The following is a 21,728-nucleotide window of genomic DNA, read 5'->3' on the forward strand; positions in this document are numbered from 1 at the left end:
GATTTTGAATAGATCCCAAGTGTGAGCTTCCTTTGGGAGAGCCGGGGGTATAGGGAGAGAACCTTTGCAAGTTGACTTGCAATAGAAACGCTTCTGGAAAGTTTTAAAGGATGCATGGGAGTGGCTCTTTGCCAGTAGCGAGGATGATTTGCTTAGGACCCTGAGATTCAGGAGATGTGTGGTCGTAGCCCCAGTAAATGTGAAAACCTGCCTCCCTGCAGTGCTGCTTTGCAGCGGGAAGGTTTTTGACTGCCTCAGTCAAAGGTGCGTGTCCAGATGGAAGAAGCAAGCATGTTGGGAAAGCTCGGCGCCTGCTCCCCTCTCATGATTTCCTTATGATTTTGCAATGGGAGATGCAGGATGAAGAAGGTGGCCAAACCCTCACCCAGGTCCCCAGAAGGGCTCAGCCCATCTATGTTAAACCCCTTCCGAGCGCAGGCTGCACGTACAGCTCCTGCCACTTTGTTCATGCAGCGTGGTTGGAGATGTAGACTTCTGCAAGTCAGTCTGATGGCTGGATGCTTGGCCTCAGGAAGGACAACTTCATGTCTCCTTCATGTTTTGGTGGGGGAAGAACTGTCCTTGTTGAGAAGGTGTTGGAAACAGAAGGCACTTGCAACTCTAGAAGGTGGGAAGAGCACCCAGTGGGAAATGTGTGCTCTGGTTCCCCGAAGTGCACATTTAAGTACTTTGTGGAGGTCTCCAGTTTGGCTTCTGTTTTTTAAGCCATAAGCATAGAAACTGAAATTTGAAAAACTATTTAAAAAAGTGAGATTAAAATCATTAATAACATTCTCCTTTTAATTCATCCATCTTTCCATCTTTTCAGATATTATTCCCAGTTGGTAGAAGTAAAGTCATTAGGACTGAACTTTGCATTTAACAGGCATCAGGATATCTGCTGGAGACCAGCTGGGGAGAGTGAGGGCAGAGATGCCAAAATAAAGTTGTCAGAAACAAGAGATGATGCTTCTTTCCGTAGAAGAAGCTTCAGACTCCAATCGTGCTGCTCTAAGTCTAAAGTGAATTTCCTCGTCAACATTCCCTAATTAGGTTTTATAAAAATAATTTGTCGCTTTGTCATTAACCCAGGTTTGTTATGGCTTTCAAAAAGAGTGATTTCCTTTTAAATGACTAAACAGTACATTTGGGCTTGTGATTAGTCTGGGCTTGTTCCTGTTTGGTAGGTTGATGATATAAAAGCCAAAATATACAAGTCTTGATCACTTGGCAAACAGCTTGGGTAAACCCATCTATTTTGTATGGTGGAATTGTGCAGCTGCATGGGGTTTGTTTTCCAGTAGATTAAATTAGCAAGAGCTCCATCAGAAGCAACAAAGATCAGTACCCAGTCCTGCAAGTGCAAAGCTGTATACAGGACTTTTTAATTGGAAACCAAAGTTGGTACCATTGAAAAAATCCTTATAGTCTAGAAGAAGGAAGGAAAAAAGCCCTGAAATGAACACTTAAACCAGAGTATTTCTCAGCCATATTATCCCCAAGGATGTATCCCACTTGGGAAGACACCGTGGGCAAACACTCCGTGTCGCAACAGGTGCTGTTCTAATGGGAAGAAGATGCTGGAGTTCTGTCTCTTTCTGTTTACTAAAAGTATATGCTTTCAGGGAAAATGTTTTCATTAAAAGAAGAAAAAAACCCCACCACCCTAAACCTTTGACTGTAGGAATACCACAAAATTCTGGCCAAACCCTAAAATATTTGAGTTGGAATTGCTGCCAGGATATCACAGGAAAGGTTCTTTGTAATCCCAATGAGTGTGGGCTTTGCCTCCTGCAAGACGATACCTCCCATGAAACAGCACGTCTTCAGGCCCCCGGGATTCGTCATTTCTACCCCGCAAGGCTATTGACTGAAGCATTTTTATATTTTTAAATTTCCACAAGAATAAAAACTTGTGTGACGAGAAGAGAAAAGAAATAGATTTTTCTCTTATAACCTGCTCCAACTCTCACTTAATGGCAGAAGAGCAGTTTGAAGTCAATGCCACAACCTCAGGTATTCAGAACTGCTGTAATTGTGTCGATTTCCCAGTCAAATTGTAGTCTATGAATATGCTTAAACTGCAAAATCAGGACCTCTATCCCTATCTGATTATTATCGGAGATCAAGTCAAGGCCATCTGGGTTTGAATCATGGGATTAGGTTCAGACCAATCTGTTTTGAATTACTTTTTACTTGTTAATTATATCGTCATAGCACCAAAGTGTCTTCGTTGTGGAATTAGATCCCCCGTGATAACATATCATACAAACCTAAGAAGACTCTGATGCCTGGTGGAGCATAGAGTCTCAGAGCAGGGATAAGGCAGAAGATGGAGATAGGGCAATGACAAGTGAAAAAGTTGATTAGCGTAGACAAGGTGGGGAAATGGCAGTCTTGCTGTTGATCTAGATGGGTTAAGGGCAGCTGTAGAGGGCTAATTTTTCGTTATTAAACTGGTATAAAGGAGGAATAAGCCATTCAATGTCACGTGTGAGTTTATGTCGCTAAAATGAGCCTGAGGACCATCAGATACAAGAACCAGACTTCCAACATGCCCCATGGGGAGACGTACGAGCTTGAACTTTTCCTCGTGTCATTATCCTACAGTAAAACAAAATTCTCCAGCCCGTGGTAGGGTTCACTGTCATCACTTGTGGAACAAACTGCCACAGCTGGTGCATAGAATGAAGAAACAGGTATTTCGGCTTTCGTGCTCCGTCTTTGGTTCTGCACTTTGTTGCACAGAGTAACTTCAGCGAGCTAGTGATGGGTTCATTTATTTTAGATATTCCAGCTGGCATCTTCTGTCCCTTCTCTCTTGTTTGCTTCAACCCACAGAGGTTGCCTTTGGGCCATCCCGAGTCACTTGAGAAATCAGATTTATCCCCATTTCTGCTCTTTGTATCCCCTCCTTGCTGGGTCTTGCAGGGGTTGTGGACTGGCAGGAATAAAGACAATGAGATCCAGAGACTGAACTGTGAACTTTCAGGACACATACTTATTTCTGCCAGATCGCCCTGACGTGCCACATTGGGTGTTGCAGTGACCCTACAAAGAGATCTGTGCTGTTTGTTGTAATGCACGTGACAGGGTGGCTGTGTTTTGGTCACGGTAGGGTTGGAAGCATCATTGTAGATCAGCTGGAGATCTGACTGCAATACGCACAGACATCTTTTTTTTCTGCATTACTACCTGCCTGGGGCAGGCAAGCCTTACCTCTGGCAAGGAGGAGCTCTGGGCATGTGGGGGCATCAGTAGGGCAAATATAAGATACGTTTCTTTTTTTAAACGCTCTTTCATTCTCCGACACCTGCTGTTACTTAGTCATTTCCATTTCTTTCTCCCTTTGCAGAATACTTGAGGAGCGAGACCACCTTTCTGGAAGAGCTGGTGTTTGGAAGTGGAGATACCATTGAACTTTCCTGTAACACCCAAGGCTCTTCTGTGTCTGTTTTCTGGTTTAAAGATGGTATCGGGATTGCACCTACCAACAGAACTCATATTGGACAAAAACTGTTGAAGATAATCAATGTGTCCTATGATGACTCAGGGCTGTACAGTTGCAAGCCAAGGCATTCCAATGAGGTCCTGGGAAACTTTACAGTCAGAGTTACAGGTACGTGCAGAAATACAGCTGTCTTAGTGCTTTTTTAATTTTTATTTTAAATTTTTACACCTTCACATGTTCAGCACAGCTGGTGCTTTGTGGTCTTCGTCCATACTTGGTAGGTCTCTACCTCCCCAGTAACTCCTGACAGTGATTAGACTGACAAAACAAACCAATCAAAGAATGCTTGCGTGTCCATACCAAATGTTAAAGCTTGATGTTAATACTGAGAGAGACTTAGAAACGGTGCTAGTCAGATTAAACCCCCAATCCCCCTTAACACTCAAATAGATGCAATGCTACGTGTGCCTTTGAAGTCTTTTGTGAGTGAGTGAACTGTGTCTCAGGGAGGTTAAGTGACTTTTTCCACTTTATGTGACAAATCAGTGGCAAAATTGCATGTCAAAACTGGAGGTTTTTGAAAACTCTTTCCCTATTGTAGCTGATAAATCTCTTCCCTCCATCCTGGTTATCACAAATTACTAGTTTGTTTCAGAAGTAGCTTATCTGTAAACTGTGTGTATCTCGAATACGTGCTTCATCAAAGACACTTATTGGGATTCATATATTGCAAACAAGTGCTGTGTGAGCAAAGCACATGCTGTCGTTTACTTGGCCATATTTTCCACAATTGGGACAGTAGGACAGAACAGCTACAAGCTGTCCAAGCCTGGATCACTAAACAGAGGGTGCCAGAAAAATCTGTTGTTCCTAGATAGCTGACCGCTAACACTGAGATCACCTCTATGATTTCAGGCTGCTGCGTTGGTAGATGGATACTCATCACTGTGAGCAGATAGAAAGCCTCCCGATCACACAGATTAAAAGCCTGAATTTTCAGAAGAATTAACCCCTTGTGGATCTAAGGTTTTGAAAAATTTCCTTTCCCCTTGCACTGTTGGAGCTTTTTCAGGCATCCCCGAACAGTAGGTCCTTGCCTCCCAGAGTTGAGTTCCCTCAAAAAGTAAGGGGCTTCATTTGAAAACCAAACACAGAGATGTTTGTGATCGTAAATCATTCCATGAAGAGCTTTCTCGTGCCAGAAATGGGATTTTGTGTTAGTGAGAGAATCAAACCATCGTGAGAATAAAAGCTTGTTTCAGCGAGCCGTCACCAACATCTGCTTTTCATTGAACGTTACTGGAGATTGCTGTGAATGCTTCAAGGTCATATCAATTAAACGGTTAAAGAAGTATTTGGCCCTTGAAAGGTTTTCTTTAACTAGGTACGATTATTGGAACTATCTAAGGAACTGCAGGTTGTTAGAAACATTACTCTCTTTTTTTTTTTTTTTTAAAGTGACATTAAAATGCTTTTGAGTTCAAGGGGCAGCAGGGCGGCAGAAGAGGGCAGCTGGTTACACACTCAAATGAAACAGCTGCCAGGCCCAAAAGTTCATAAAGTGAGAAATTGTTTTTAATAGTGGAAGGGCTGATAATCCTCTGCTTTTAAAAAGTTTAAGCCCCTGTGTTTTTCCTCTTTGCTAATAATAGCTAATAACAGCTTAAGAACAAGCGAGTAACCTGAACCTGCTTTCTGACAGCATTATGAGTCTTTGATTCTATTAGCCCACTGTCATTACCACCAAAGTGCTGGTAATGTGGGAGTCTCCGTTTTAGCTGTCAGCAGCGCTTGTTTTAAACTTTGAAGCCCTGCTTTATGTGGCAATAGTGGCGCCTCTCATACGCTCAGACATTTCTTCATAATTAGTATTGATTGCTCAGCGTGGCACTGCGGAGATGAGATTGTTATCGGAGATTTGTGGTTTGTGTTCCCACTTCTTAGAGGTAACGCCAGCGATCAGCTCGGATATCTGGTCGGGTGTTTGTGTGCATATCTACTGTTGGGGACTGGAGTTGTCCTCTGTCTTAAACTGGTTTAAATCTGTATTACCAAACTGGAATTGCTGATTTATAATCTTAAGTGAGCAAAACTAGACTAGGTATATTCAGAATAGCTGATACACATGTAAGTCCCATTTTGAGAGATGCTTCCAGATGCTAGGAGCATATCAGGATTTTCCTGTGTGGGGCCATGAGTTTTGAGTCTGCAACAGATTGGCTTTTCCACAGCGACTCTCAGCGTGCACAGTGAGATGCTGAAGGTAGAGCAAGGAGATGCTGGACCTGGCATTTCAGGGTTGAAAACCAGGTTGATTAACAGCAGGGTTTGATCTCTTTAAAATGCCTGCCTTGACAGACGTGGGCTTGAGTGTTTTGCTAGTTTACAAAAAGAAACGTTCCGTCCTCTTGAAACCTGAGCACTTGAAGAGGATCACAAATAGAGGCTGCATGCCCAAACTGCTCTCCAGCCCTGTTGGCAGAAGCTCCATTTCTGCAACCATTTCACGCACAGAACAGCCTTGGGATTTAGTGGCTGAGCAGCACCCCTGTGACGAGCACAGACTGCGGGCTGGTACCAGCGAAAAGAGCTTTCAAAGACGCAAGACTAAGCTCTTCAACACAGATGACTAAAAAAATTAAACCCTTCCCGTTCATAATTAAAGCCCTTTTGAGAATAGCATCTAGCAGTTCTTGCTGATGCCGATACTCATCAACTTCTGAAAAGAATTACTATTTTAGTAAGCGATTAACAAATAGCTTACAAATTTGTAGTCACCTTTTGGAAAAGGTGATGTTTTAGTAACCTGGATAAAACAGTAGCTCTGAACTTGGGGTATTTGGTCTTAAAACCTAAGCTGCATCTCTTATCTGAAACATGAGCAAGGTCAAAGACTCTTCCCTCAATCTTGTGGAAATGTTTTTTGAATTGGTTTACAAAGTGATTCTGCTCCTCTGGTCACAGTTGGTTCATTGGATACCAGAAGTAGGCTATAATCACATGTTAATATATGGGTAACCAAATCTGAGAGTGCAGGGCTGAGAATGTGCTGGTTTCTCTGTCGGTGCTGGTGGGGATTTGGCTCAGTTTTTGCCTTCGCCGGGACTTGAGTAAACCTGCTGGTTCAGCCAAAACATCTAAACATCCACTTCACTTTCAGCAAGCCCCGTGGCATTTCCCCAGTTCTGCTGCCAGCAGGACCTCAACTGTGGATTTGCAGTTAGATACGTCCTTGAAGTCTTCCTTGAGACTTCGCCAAAGAGAAGGTGCACAGCATGATGCACCACTGAAGTCTAAAGCAGGGAGATAATTCCTCTGTTACTTGCTCCTGTAGATGGTGAATAAGTCTGGGAAATCCTTCCAGATTCTGCAGAGAAGTACTATTTGTTGTTAACTTTTCCCTACCTTTTTTAATGTTTCCTGTATTTTTTTTCCCCTTTTTTGCCCCAATTTTACCTCCACTGAGTCATTCAGAGAACGGCAGAAAACTTAAAAAGAAGGAGGTGCTGCCTGGCTTGGGTCTAAAGTACTGCTTTGCATTTCTGGCCACATGTTGAACACTCATAAAGTTTCCTCTTTTCTAGTGTTTAAGGCCAAGTTCTTTTACCGCTGTCTCAGAATATAAAGGTTGCTGCATTGTTAGCATTTTGCCTTTATTTAAAAAAGAAATTCCTGGAGATTACATGCAGTCAGTGATGCTAAATCTTCCAGACACTGAATTGAACTAAATTGCCTAAACTAAATCAAACACTAAGCTGCTATTTTATAGGTTTACATATACAGTAGTTGTTTGGTGGGGGAAAAGGGTCTGAGACTTCATTGTAGATAGCTTGGAGAAAGTGAGGTGTTAGACCACATTAAGAGAAACAATTCAGGATGTTTTGGGGAGATACAGATGGAAAATTCCCACCTGTTAACCTGTATTCAGTTGTAGCCTCGAGGTGCCTCTGCGGGAGGAATATAGTCGAAGGGAACTTGTTCACGGAGTAGCCATCAAAATGTCTATTGAAAGAGAGGTTTGATTGCAAGGGGAATTTTTAAAAGCTTTGGTCTGAGTGGTTTAGCAAGGAGTTAACAAGGGGAGACGTGGCAGGGGTGTATTGAGTTAAAAGAAAAATGCAGGGAAAGTGAATTAGAAATGCTGACCTGTCGTTTTGAGACTTGGTGAAATAAAAAGTCTTCAGAGTGAATGCTAGAGGGGAAAAAAAAAAAAAAGCAGGGGAGAGCTTGTTCTGCAAAAGGAAACTTCCCCTTTTGGAATTGCTTCTGTATTTATGAGGAGAAGAGCGCTTTGCACAGGGAGAAGTATTTGGCATTGGACCCCAGTCTTTGGTGGCAGAGCACTGGCAAACTCATGACACCTCTTTCCCAGTACAGAAAGCTCCTGGCTCATTGTTCCTGGCCTGGCAGTGTGGGAGGGACAGGCTGGTGGAGCTGCAGGGGAGGGGGACCCATCACTCAGATGTCCTCCCTCGCTGGAGCCCACCGTGGCACTAGCAGCCTCGTCTCACGTGGTGTTCCCGTGTGCCGTCTTCTTTCTGCTTCACTTTTTTCTCCTTCTCCTAGATTCGCCTTCATCGGGTGATGATGAAGATGACGACGATGAGTCAGAAGATACAGGTAATTTGTTTTTCTGGGATACAGAGGCCTTTTCTTTTAAAGAGATGCTGCTTCCAAGCGGGGCGGGTCCAAAGATGTTCAGACAGCAGGGCTTCATCCATCTGGAAGTCAGTGACCTTAGGATGGGGATGGCAAACTCTCTGAACCTGGTACCATGATGATGTTTATCTAGAAATTTAGAAGTAGCTGCCAGAGTGGTATCACTGCTGTATTAACGTACAGCAGCAGTAGCGTGATTTTTGGGTTTGAGACTTGATTCTGCGAATCTGACTTGAGCTAGAGTTATAAATTCTCTTTGCATGTAAATCCAGACAAACCCACTTATCTTTTTTTTTTTTTTTTTTTTTTTTTTTTTTTTTTTTTTTTTTTTTTTTTTTTTTTTTTTTTTTTTTAACTACACTGACATTACACCAATTTTACACTATTGCAAACCCTGGCCTGCTTTATTTCTAGGTGTTTTGATTCTGGTCCTTACCAGCATCTTAGCTGAAGGCAGAACACAAAATTTACACTAGCCAAGGGCCAACTTTACTGATGCCGTAAGCGGAAGCAACCGCTTTGGCTTTACTGGCTTTTTCTTTTGCTCATGGGGAAGGGAGCCCCAGGATGGAGCCTCTCGATGCTTTTACACTGAATCCCTTTCGATCCCAGTGCTTGTTTCTTTTAAGTGCAATAGTATTAATCAGGATCATTACATGCTTCAGAGGCATTAGTGTTGTGTTTTATTATGCTCTTTACATTTCTGCAAAGCGAGCTGCCTGTATGTATGTGTTTTTAATAAATAAACGTCTTGCATTTGAACTCCCAATCAGCTATGTATGTTGGCAGAAGTTCAACATGACTGGAAAATTTCTCCTGCCCATAGCGTTGGATTTTAAAACAGGTCTCCCACTGTAATAAATTCATAACGCTGTGTTGTGCAGTATGTGGACAGTAATGGTGAGTTACGGTGCCAGGCGACCCATCGGCAGCAGTTAGTGGTTTTCTGATAGCTTCTAATTAAGGGCCTGATCCTGCTAGGTGATGAGCACCTTTGCAGAGACACTCAGGGCTCCTGAAGCCTGGTAGAGGCATAGGGAGGGTCAGGTTTGGTCAGGATTTGTTCCTGCTGCAGAGCAGCTTCTGATGAGCACAATTAATCATTCTGTTCTTTTTTGTTTATGTGGTTTATAGTAAAGTCCATCTCTTAGCAACAGGTATCACGAAACATTAGCTGGTTTATGGTACAGAAAGACGCGTTTTTCTTCACTGAAAAGGAAAACACACATTTCACCACATGTATTTATAGCCTGTATTCTGGGTCTTCTTGACTTCAAGGCTGTCTCTTTTTTTAGACCCAAAGGTAACAACTGGCTTTGCTTAAAGGTCTCATTATAAAAAGTTGGATTCTCTTCTGCTTTAAAAATGGCTTATTAGCTTAACGTGCCAGCATGGTGAAACCTCATGGCGTGTCATGATGTGGATGTGCTTTACGTTGCTTTGTTTGATGTCAGACCTTCCAGACCCTCTGGTTAACCTTCACTGGTCTTCTGTGGTGCTAACCCTGGCACAGCTGCCAGCAGGACATCCCACCGAGGACAGGAGCTGCAGGACCATCCCAGGCAGGCAGACACATGGGTGTAGCCAGTGCTATTTCCTATGGACAGCCCAAAGACCTGTGTCCTCAATCTCTTGTGGCAAAAAGATACCCTACTAACGAGGTGTATGACCCCCTGTTTGGCCATCAGACGTAGCCGTGGTTGGTAGTTAGCGGGATGACGCAATAAACATGCTTTCATGTAAAAGAGTTACTCATATTTAGAGAGAGGTAATCCATCCAGGACTGGCTTATTGCATGTTGCCATATTGCGTGTCCCTGAATAAAACCTTGTCTACTGGTCCCTTGCAATGACAGGTTAATTTTCTGGTTTACTTGTGTTATTCAAGAGTTTCTTATCCTCATATTTAGAGAAGAGCTTGGAGAGCTGGTTCCAATAGCGTCATGAGTTTGAAACCGATCTTGTTGATTTTGAGGGTTTGACCCAAAATTGTTGCATGACAGGAGCTGCAAATACCAAAGCTAGAGAACGAGAGAAAATTTGTCCTACAAGAAATGAATATTTGGTGCAAACCCCCTTGGAGAGCACAGAGACAGGCCCTCCACATGGAGTGGCCTGCTCTGCTCACCCTCCTTGAAGTGTCCTCTCCATAGCACAGTAGAGAAACAGGACATCCCTTAGGCATAGGCGGCAGGAAAGAAGAAAGAGGGTCTTCAGCGGCTTCAAACCATCAGCCTGTTTGTTGCAGCCTTGTCACAAACCACGATCCACCTTTGCAAAAAGAGGCTTTCTAATACCTCTCTTCTCTACAGCTGTTTTTCCTGGCCCTGAAACAAAAACAAAACTCCCTTTTCAGAGACTGCTCTTCTGCCCCAGTGCTCCCTACCCCTCTGTATCTGTTTGTTTGAAGCCCCCGCTGCGTAGCCCCAGCACCTTCAAAGAACCCCTATAATCTCCAATTAAATCTGGCTGTGTACTCTGAGGCGTCAGCTGGGGAAATTACACAATTAGGGTTGATTCTGTCTGCCGCAGAATTTTGTGGCAGCTTCTAATTGCTAAATGAGTGCTCGGCTGTATTAATTATTCCAAGTATCGCTCTCGTTTTCTTTAATTGGTCATTCCAGTCGGATGGGTGGCCGATGTCTTTGGCAAACAAAACGGACCATCGGGCTTAGTGTTTGATGATGGGAAAGGGCCGGTGATAATGTTTGTGGGTCCCTTTTTTTTCACACCTGCACATGCAGAATTGTTGCTTGTAATTAATTTAGAGAGAGCGGATCTAGAAATTTTTCCTGTCTTTCATCCTTCCTCCTTCCTCGCTCCCAAAACTCTCTGGAGCTTTGCAAGCTTTGCTTGAAAAGAGGAGTTAGCAACATTTTCACCCACTTAAAAAGTGGTAATGAAAGGACTCTAGGGGCACAGCTAACCGAAAGCGGTGATGTTTTGTTCGCTGCTCCTGCGAGTGAGAACAAAGGCACCATTTTCAATGCATAGACAGTTTCTTCCAGTTCCAGTTTGACTGGAGAGCGATGCCCTGCTTGTTGGAATCTTGGCACGTTAATCCGGGGATGCCCAGCCCTTGTGAGCCCCAAATGGCATGGAAGAGTACCCAAATGGAGTGGAGGTGCTCAGGGAAGAAGCTGTGTCTGCTTGCAGGAGGGACGAGCAGATCCAGCCTTTGCTCCATATGGAGAATATCCCCAACTGGAAACTTTCCTGGGCCCCATCTTGCTTCTCTCTGATGTCCAATAGCAGAATCCCCCTTGGCTTCAGCGGCAAAATTTGCAGCCAGTGGGTTGATGGGTCTCCTGTGAGATTCGAATTCATCTTTTGAGAGAGAAAACGTGGTGAAACATCACCCCGCAGCACACACAGCTGGTGTGGAAGGGGGAAACTCCCCAAAAAATACAGCACAAGGAGGAGCCCAGTCCTGGTGGGGTGGCTGTGCGATCTAGTTCCACCTCCATGCCCGGGTGAGTGTCACTGACTCCATAAAATGGGATTTATTGTAGGCAGATACGTTAATCAAACAACAAACAGCAGGTTATTTGGCTGCTCTTTCTTCTTAGCTGTGGCGAAAAGGGACTTTTCTGTCCGTGCCTGGCCTTTCCCTGAACTCTCCCCCGTAGCCCCGTTAACCTCCTGTAAAGTCCCCGGGAAGTCAGAGTGCGTTGCCAAAAGGAAGCGTTCAGCCAGGAAATAGCCCATGCTTCGGAAACCACCACTGAGGGCCAGATCTCTCCCAGCGTGGTTTCTGCAGCTCCCTCGTCTTCAACCTTCCCAACACCACCCCAACTGTCCTCCAAATTCACTCCCCTCCCCACGTTTGCCGGGGCTATTGCCCAGCCTTTGCCTGGTTTCTGCCCTTCCCAACGCGTGTGATAGCAGCATCTTCCTTTACCATCAAGATCTGCTCTTCCTTTAGGGGTTGCACCCACTCTGCTAACATTTTTTTGGATATTCTCCCCTTTTTTGTGTGGTTCTTTACCATTTTTCTAAGCTTAGATGTTGGAAGGTAGATGGTTACGTGGCATCCTGCTTTAGCCCACATTATTGTGTAGCGTTTGAGGCCTCTCCTGGATGTGCCATTTGCTTCCAGCAAAGTTTGCTGTAGCGGGATTTTGCAGGAGCACCGGAATTGCGGGGATTCCTCCTTTTGCCTTTGTTTGTGCCAGCTGTGCTCCTGCTCCGGTGCCATCCCGGCAAGAAAAGGGCCTTAAGCAGTTTCGTTGTTTAAAAATTGAGGCGTATGTGGCATGGGTGAGCACCAGATCCCTCTGATACGTGGAGCTGACTCTGATAGGCATCACGGCACATTGTGCAAGGCAGTCTGAGGGCAGATGCCAGCCCTGAATACTGGATTTCAATCCTGGGACTGCATTACGGAGGCACCTGTGTCCAGCCAGCCAGCTGCGGAGGTGTGAAAGCAGATGCGATATGAGAGCTACGTGCCCAACAGGGCCGTCTCCAGCAAATGGAGGGCCTCCTGGATGTAGCCCCTGACATCCAGTTCCTTGTGGCCGGTTGGCTTTACAAGGAGCCATGGGGAGAGGGGACCATGTCGAGAGTGTTAGCAGGTGCTAAAAATCAGTGGGTGCATGCATTGAGTTGGCTGAGCTATATGACCTTGCCTGCAAAGTCCTCGGAGCTGAAATGCAGCAGGGAGCCTGCACGGGGAGGGGAGCCTGGGGACTTAACCAAGGTGGGGTCATCGCTGACTTGCCTGGAATTGCAACAAGATGGGTCTCGTGGAGCCAAACACATCAAGACTAAGTACACTGAGGAGCGCTGGAGAAAGGGAGCAGCTTGGGTGCGTCTCAGATGGTTGCAACAAGAGGGAAAACTTTGTACACCCTTGTCATTAAGTTGAAGAGGGTTGCAGAAGCTTCAGAGTAGCGCTGGGGAGGTGGGGGGCTGTGATGCTGCATGATGTTTCTGAGCATCATCACCACTGTGGTAGAGACCAGCAGTGAAGCTTTCCTGACAGCTTTGGTGGCCATCGTGTTCTCCAAGGCAGTTCTTGAAGGACGTGCACCTTCAGTTTGTCTTGGCCCAGGTGCACACGGGTCTCTGCAACCAGTGGGTTTGGGTAATCTGTGCCTGTGGGTGCTTCCTTCCCATCTGGAGGATATGCCAGTTAAACTCCTTGGCCTCCTCTTGGCTATTTTGCCGCCCAAACACTGTCTGCCCCCATCTCCCTTTGGCCTCAGTGTGGAGCATGGAGCTGGGGGGCTGGACGTGGTCCCCGGCGTGGCAGGGGAAGCACCCAACATGCAGCTCAGCAGTGTTTCCTTAAGCAGAAATGAAAGCTTGGGAGGCTTTTTTTAAAAACTTTCTCTTTCTTTCTTCCCAGTATAATGACTTTGCTGCTGCTGCTGCCTTAATTTGGAGTTAATATGTAATGTTTGTAACACAGCCAAGAAACATCACTGTACTTGAGGCAGATTATAAAAAGTATCTCATGCTAACACTGATGTTTTAAAACTTATCCCTGTTCAAAGGTAACATGAATCTTTAAAACTAAAATCACTTGTACTTAAAGAACATAAACATGATAAACCAGTTTGGCATTGGCTTTTTTTTTTCCTTTCCTTCCCTTAAGGAGGCTACACTACATTTGTGCTCACTGAAAAGCAAAATTTTCCAGTGCGCTCAGCTAACGCTTTTTTTTCTCTGCTCCCTTGCTGGCCCATCAACATTTTTTTTACAGTTCAAACATCTTTCTGCTGTTCATGCTTCTTGGCTACTATTGTCCCGAAGGTACATCTGTATCTTTTTACAGGCTGAGGCCAGATTCTCATCCTGATCTGGGATAACTCTCCCTGTTGATTTAAAAGCAGCTACTCTAAATTTATACTGGCATTACCGAGACAAGAACCTGGTCATGAACCTTTCATCGCAAACCTAAAATGCAAACACCCTGTCTACGTCTATGAGAGTCATTTAGCTGGAAAGCATTTCTGTGTCATTTATCTTAACTGCAGCAGGTAGCAATTTAACTGTCACTCCGCACATGCCAAAGCCTCTTCAAATGCATCTGCTCACCAGCTGATATCCTCCGTGGCAGAAATCGGCCTGTTCAACTTGGTCTTTCCTTTCTCAGGTGTCCCCTTCTGGACCCGGCCAGATAAGATGGAGAAGAAGCTGCTGGCAGTTCCTGCCGCCAACACCGTTCGCTTCCGATGTCCGGCGGGTGGAAACCCAACTCCTTCCATCTACTGGCTGAAAAACGGCAAGGAGTTCAAGGGAGAGCACAGGATTGGAGGCATCAAAGTAAGGCTTTGGTTTGGAGCTCTTTTTTTATCGGGAGTTTTCTACCAACTGTAGAAAATTGTGTTTCACAGTGATTAACATTGGTACATGGAAGAGCACGGTCCTGACTGCGTGGGAATCGGGGGTTTTCTTGCAGCTCTAGCAATAGCTCAACACCGAAGCGTTAAAAAGGGCTGCTGTCCCATGGGGTTGAGGGCTAAGTCCTTTTGGGTTTGTCTATAGTGGTAATTCGGGGGCTAGGTAGAAAAGAGCCTGGGTTTATCGTTGCATTGTGGACAGTGATGAGAAAAAACTTCTGTCCTAATTTCTGGAGATCAGCCCAGTGCGTTGAGACATGTTAGACCAAGCCGTAGCTACTCCCAGCTTTCAAGGAAAACTGACTCGGCATCCTTTGAAGGTGTAGAAAGGACCTCACCAAAGAGCTGGTCCGTCGTGCTGGTGGTCATTAACATTCTTGTGGTATAAATCACTGTTGGATTCCCTTGTAGCCAGAGTAATAGCATCTGCTCTTTGGCTGCTTTCTTCTCCCTCCTTCCTTTCTACCATAAGGTGTTCTGGAAAATGCTCTGGCTTGTGGTTATGGATAGAGCTAAGGGACACAAAAAGCCACTACATTCAAATGATTTAATGAGCTAGAAGTTTCTGTGATACTGTCTATGACGAATTATGGCAGGATTTTAACAGGACAGTCGGTTCTGCTCTGATTTTGTTGTTACTGCTTTGTCCTCTTGAGTCAAGACTCCTTTCTGGTTTTGTCTGGCGAGAATAAAACTGGCAGCAGCTGATTGTAAGAAAGCCCATGTAGCAGGAAGTACTCTTCAGCAGCGAATTTTGCCTGTACTCCGCTACCCCTGGCATATCCCTGGGCTGCTGCTACGGAGAGAAGGTGATTTTTAGGACGGCGCCTTCATCAGTACTCTGAATAGCTGTGTGCTGATGCCTACCACATCTGTAGCGTTTCGGAAGGGGGCTAGGCATGCAAAGCGTGCTGGGCTCCAGAAACCAGAAAAGGATTCAGAAAAGTCTTCCCTCCCCACAGTTTTGGGCTGTTTCTTTCCTGTTAGCTCAGACCTGTTCCTGAAAGAGCCTTTTGTGATTGCTTCAGTGAAGCCTTTGAAGCTCCCTCCTCAGCCCTGTCCCTGCTCCAGCCCAGAGGAGGCTGAGGACACGCTCAGGGTTGGATCTTCTGAAAAGTTAAGGAGAGAAAAGAAGTGAGGAAGCAGCTCCTGTGGGTAAACAGCCTTTTGGCAGATAACATTCACAAAGCACGAGCATCTTTTACTAATTGCAGGCTGTGAGGATCATCATGAAGTGTTTTCAGGCTTGCGTGCGCCGTTCGAACGGCTTTTTACAAAACTATGTGACATCAGCTGCACTAAATTATGCTTGCAGAATAAAATCTAAAGCTGAAAGCAATTCCCCTTCCCACTTCCCAGTGGTTTTAATCTATCCTTGAGTTTAAATTGACACGTTTCATCCTCTGCAACACGGTAGTGAGTCTTTGGCATCACTGTGCTTTGTTTCTCTAGGGGCACCTTCAGCAACAAGCCGATGCTAAAAAGAGCTATTGAAGGCAATGTCAGGCCAATTACAGCAAGATTGGTTTAAGCTTTCTAGCTGTCTAGGTGTAGTTCTTTGTCCTTTTCTTAATATAAAGACATCTTTCTCTCTCTGTAATTTTACTTCCCTTATTTGCTTGCTTTTGCTTTTGGGCCACAGTTAGATGTAAATCTCATCCAGTATAAATATACTGATAGATATCAGCTGAGATTTGAACCAGAAAAAGAGACTGAAAACCTGCTCAGTATCTCATGCATTTAAGATTTAAATTCCCTGTTACAACTTAACTTCATAACAGGATTAGGCAGCTTGAAAAGAATGGGCAAGATCCAGATCTAGCAGAGTTTGGTTGGCTTACTTCGTCTCGAGATCTGGTATTAACTCAGAAATCCTTGAGCTGGGAACATTCTCATTTGATTTCAGTGTGTGGAAGAGTTCAGATGTTGATTGTGAAACGTCTGTGGTCAGCAGATGAAAGCTGACCACGCTTCCACTCCTGCCTCTTGCAAATGGCATTGAGATCCCGTGCGATTGCCTGGAGTAAAGCCTGCAAGAGAGAAGGACGAGCATTGAAAACATGAAGCGCAGGCTAGCCTAGTTTTGTTACAGTTCATCCTTAACTGGTAGAGAAAAGAAATTCATATGACTTATCATATGAAATTTCCCAAAGAGCATTAATGGTTAAATCCTTGTTGGAATCTCTAATATCGTAAGCCTGTGTGTGTTAAATGACCCTAGAAGGGAAGATTGAGGGGGAGGGGAGATAGAGGATTATCCCTTCCCCAGACCATTGCACTGACTTGCATACCAGTCTGGCAAACACGAACTGAGGTTCCAAGTGTGTCTGCAAATGTGTGTTTCACAGGGAGCCAAGAATGACAACACCAAATAAACCAGAGGGATTTCCAGTATCTCACCAACCTGATTAATGCCTGCACTAAGTCACTCCATGTTTCTAGTGTTTTAGCAAGTGCGGCGACTGTCCTAACCTGGGAACATCCCTTTTCATTATCCTTGAAATCTAGATGCCAGTCTCAACCTGAAAAAGTTGCTTCTAGAAGAGTTTCCAAACTCCAAACTGCCCCATGAGTCTGTGTCCCCTAGACTCTCCTCTCTGTTCAGAGTCCAAAGTCCCCATCACAAACCTGACAAAGAGAAGTCCTTTGAAAGTGTCCTAAAAGTATCTTTGAAAGTGCATCCTAAGTAAAACACCTAATTTGGACCAGTAAAACACCTAATTGGCCAGACTAGGCAGTCGTCCGTGTATCTGGAGCCCCATTTCCTTGGAGTAGCTCCTAGAGGTTCCAGACACAAATGCTTTGCAATGCTGAAAAGTGGATTAAAAGAAGTCTTTAGACACAACTGTGAGACAAGCCGGTATGGAAATGAGCCACTGAGCAGCCACAAATTTGCATTGAAACTTCCTCGACAGTCTGGTATGTTCAGCGGTGAACTCAGGGTCCAGCCTCTCTGTTCTCAGAGCTCCTCTTACCCTGTAATTGCCGTTACAGAGATGCACCAAGTGGGGTGTTGCTTTACAAAAGCCATAATGTTGGTTCTGCATAATGTTGGTTCTGCGTTGAGCCCCATCTGTGCTGTCCTGGGTGGGCAGAGGGTGCAGTCAGACCTGACCAGACATCTGCAACAACGGAGGTTTCTGTACAGACTGTTTAGCCGCAGCCTCCTGTTACGTGTAACCTGAAATGAAAAGAAATGCTATATTCGGCGGTCTCGGAAAAGTGGGGTGCTCAGCAGTGCTGTTCTCTGGGATGCAGAGATCTATAAAGCTTCGTCAAAGGGACTTTTGCTTGCTTATCTTGCAGCTAAGCTGTCTAGTCCTATGGCTTTAAACCTTCTCTTTGCAAAATTCTGGCTTTAATTGCAACTTGGCCCTTTAAAGGAAAGCATGTGGATGCAATTTATGTGTAGCAAAAGAGGTTAAATGACTTCATATTTGAGTTCACCTGCTGCAGCAAGAAACCTCCAGGAGCAATTACGCCCTTGTTTTTCCCATCAGCCCTTGACATTCTGTAGCGCAGTATTATTGTAATCTCCTGCTTCTGTGTCCTTAGAGTCACCTTTAAAAGGTTTAATAAAGTTAAATGTTCTGCTCTGGGCGGCAGAAGGCATCAAATTAATATCCAGAGATTTGGAGAGCTTTCCTACACTATGCGTCCTGAAGTCATCTTTGTTACTGTTGGTTGCTTTCTATATTAATTCAAGATTTGTTTTCCATATCCGTTATTTCCTTTATACTCATTAGAAACAATTGTTCTAGCTGGGATCACAGGGCAGCAGGTCAGGATGGAGACGTGGGTTGTGCTTTCCCTTCTGCTACTGAACAACCAACAGCTCTGGACGTGATTCACATCCAGAAAACCAACTAGTATAAAACTTGTTGCCAAAAGAGAAGAGTTGACCAGGCATCCTAGGGAACACGCTTGAGGCTGGGCATGTTTTCTCCTGTTTTTTACAGGGAATTTAGGGGACTAACTCAGTCGTAGACATACATTTCTGTTCAGACAGATGCATTGGGATGTTGCCTCCATAGCACACATCTTTAAAATATGTTACAGATGGGGTAAGAGTTATGATTTTTATTGTTTATAGACATCTTATGGGTTATATGTAGCAGTTGGTAGAGATCTGCAGATGAGAGTACAGTATTTTGAACTGACAGAGTCTGTGGACCAGAGTGGTCTGGCAGAGAGGACCAGCAGATCGGAGTTATCTTAGCTGATGCCTTCTGAAGTCATTATTCTAATGAGAGGTGCCACATTCAGCTGTCAGCTGGTTTCATTGTTGTTATTATTGAGGAAGTATCTATAAGTCCCCATTGCAATCTCAGCATGTTACATTGTGTTGCACCCTTCCTGCGTTGGTCTTAATTCCTTTTCACATTCAGCCTTTAATGGCCCTTGAAATGGGTCCTTGTGACATTCAGGCCTACTCTGGGGTCCATTCGTGCTGGCCAAGTGTCTAGAAGCTCACTGATTGTTCACTGATTTGAATGATGTGGTGATGATGGTACTTGACCACGAGCTTGATGGTTTGATTTCTTCTTCTAGTTGCGACACCAGCAGTGGAGCTTGGTGATGGAGAGTGTTGTGCCGTCAGATCGAGGAAATTACACCTGTGTCGTGGAGAACAAATATGGCAACATTAGGCACACGTACCAGCTTGATGTATTAGGTGAGATTTCACAGTTTTCCCTCAATAGCTGCTCTGTTGTGATGTTGAACAGGCGTGTGATGGGATATCGGAAGCAGGAGCTTGGTTTCTTTCCCAAAGTGCTGGAACGTGTGTCTTCTAAAACCAACAACAAGCTTCCTTTTGGCCAACAATTCAGCCTCAGATCTGTGATCAATAAATTACTTAGCTGGTCTACAGAGGGGCCAGAGACGGAATGGCAGGGCTGAGGTGCCTCTGCCATTCGCAGGTGGTTCTTCCCTGTTTGGCTTGAGAAGCACTGGGTAGAGCAGTGGCCAAGACACCTGGGGCAACAATACCAGTCTGCACCCTTTCTGCTGAAAAGCCGGGAGATGAAGGGTTCAGAGGAGAATCCTTGCTGGAGGAAGGACAAGTAAATTAGGATTTCCCTCTTTATTTTTCAGAAAGGTCGCCCCATCGACCGATCCTGCAAGCAGGTCTCCCTGCCAACCAGACTGTGGTGGTAGGGAGTAATGTGGAGTTTCACTGCAAGGTCTACAGTGATGCCCAGCCTCACATCCAGTGGCTGAAACATGTGGAAGTCAACGGCAGTAAATACGGACCTGATGGGACGCCCTATGTCACGGTGCTGAAGGTTGGTACATGTTCCTTCTTCTCACCCTCAGGACAGTCCTTCCTACGCCTTGGTCTCAGTGTTACAGAGACAGGAGCTATGTTGTGGGGGTGCTCCTCAAAGAAACCCACTGCCGTAGTCATGGCAAGAGAGATGAGCGCTGAGTCAGGGTGCTCACCCTCAGTGGAAGCCATAAACTTTATTTACATGTTTATAAATAAGCCCTAGACTAGCAGTGCAATGCAAAACAGAAACTCCCAACAGAATATGTTCAATGTCACAGTTCCTAACAGGGTAATCATTATTTAAATCAGATTTTCGGTAGTTCGAGGTCTCATTTTCTGTAATTGTTTTGTGTCTATAAGAAAAAAGTCATGAGAATAAGCAAGGACAGCTGTTGGGATTGTTCTTTCCTTTAAGCCCCTGTAGTGGAATACTCTGCTTTATGGAAGGGGTACAACTAAAATGTCCTGAAGTCGATATTCCAGTCTCTTCTGTTTGCCAGAGATAACACAACTACTGTAGTGGCACGGATAAGCAAAGTAGTTGTAAGAGCTGAGGCAACTGTTAGAAATGCAGCATAATAAAAGAGAAGCTGTCAGATTGTGTTTGACCTAAAACTGTAAAAATAACCTTTTCTTACAGCTTCAACAGAGGTATTTTCAGGGCTTACTAAAGTTAAAAGCTCCAGACTAAAACACATTCTTTCCTTTTCCAAGTAAACACACTGCAGCGTGCACGTACTGAGTAATGCTGAACTACCAGCACCTGAGAGCCAAGATAGTCTTGTTCCAGCCACTAACATTTGTGAGCATTGCTATTATCCATGCTCAGGAAAGCATTTTTTTTTTTTTTTGAGCAAAAGCTCACTTAGTAAGACTTTACTATGCTAAAAAGCTTTCTTGAAAGGGAACTTCCAGATTACAGTCGGAACAAAGCCAACAGCTCTAGTTTCCTCTCAACCTGTGTAAATATAAAAAGTAGAGTAGAGAGTGAAAAGCACATTGGACTTTTAAAATACCTTTTTTTTTTTCCTTTTAATAATTAAAGGCATCCAGTGTTGGTGTTTATTAAAATATCTAGGGCCAAATGGAGTTTTGCTGGCTCTGCAGTTCTAGCTGACAGCAGATTTTGTCCCTGCAGTTCCAAGCTGAGGTTGTCCTGTGCGTGGACATTCCCCGTGCACATCCTGCTGCACACACCCTTCTTCTCTTTGTAAGAAGTTTAAAAAAAAACACCACCACTTATCAGACAGCATCTACAAAACTGTAACTCAGCCAGATACATGATAATAAAAGCCAGAGACCCTGGAAATAATTACACAGATTGAAATAACAGATTGGTTGGAATAAATGGCTCGAGACAGTTCTTCAGGATTGGCAACACACACTTCTCGCGAGTTGATAAAACTTTTTATTTTCTCGCTCTCTCTCCAAATGTGTTTGAATTATGCATATTTGAATTTCCCCCTGGTTTCACAGCCCAGTACCAAGCTCTGAATAGCTGGCTGTGTCACATGCCATCTAGTATAGTCTCCGAGCTCCGTGTGTGGTCCCCGTGGGATAAAGTGCTACCTTTTGGAAGTTTGCAGAGCCGCTGCGAACAGTGCCTTGTGTCACAAGCACAAGCTCCCCTTTTGCTGTGGCAAAGAACATATAAATAGTCCGTATAAATAGTGTTTTAAAATTAAGTTGGAGCGGCACCGGGGTGGCTAGGTAATTAGAATTGCCAAATACCTTCTCTTCTGTGGACAGCAAAGGCTCCGCATTCCTCGAAGGGGAGCACAGGCAGGCGTTTGAAAGCACAAGTTTTGTTTGGTTTTATTTTTTTGCTGAATAGGACCAGCACACGTCTATTTACTACTTCTGGTTAATCAGGAATGCTTTGAATTGTATTAATGCCGGCATCAGCGCTGGGGCACGGAGCATTTCCATTTTGGGATGCATCTTTTGTGCGCCAGTACTGGGCCTCCGTGGAGCTGTGTCAGGCCCAGCTTTGCGGT

At 44.6% G+C, this 21,728-nt stretch overlaps 1 protein-coding gene across 1 annotated transcript in view; it reads left to right on the top strand.

Moving 5' to 3' along the window:
• Positions 1–2,512: 2,512 nt before the first annotated feature.
• The window catches only part of FGFR3 (fibroblast growth factor receptor 3), a 33,846-nt gene continuing 14,630 nt past the window's right edge, over positions 2,513–21,728 (top strand). The window contains exons 1-6 of the mRNA XM_009882568.1: positions 2,513–2,609; positions 3,356–3,619; positions 8,018–8,071; positions 14,213–14,382; positions 19,011–19,134; positions 19,557–19,747. Of these exons, the coding sequence (XP_009880870.1) occupies positions 2,513–2,609; positions 3,356–3,619; positions 8,018–8,071; positions 14,213–14,382; positions 19,011–19,134; positions 19,557–19,747 (900 nt within the window). The remainder of the gene's footprint in view (positions 2,610–3,355; positions 3,620–8,017; positions 8,072–14,212; positions 14,383–19,010; positions 19,135–19,556; positions 19,748–21,728) is intronic.

Source organism: Charadrius vociferus, unplaced genomic scaffold (assembly GCF_000708025.1).
Source record: "Charadrius vociferus isolate BGI_N301 unplaced genomic scaffold, ASM70802v2 scaffold213, whole genome shotgun sequence".
In the NCBI taxonomy this organism is placed as follows: domain Eukaryota; kingdom Metazoa; phylum Chordata; class Aves; order Charadriiformes; family Charadriidae; genus Charadrius; species Charadrius vociferus.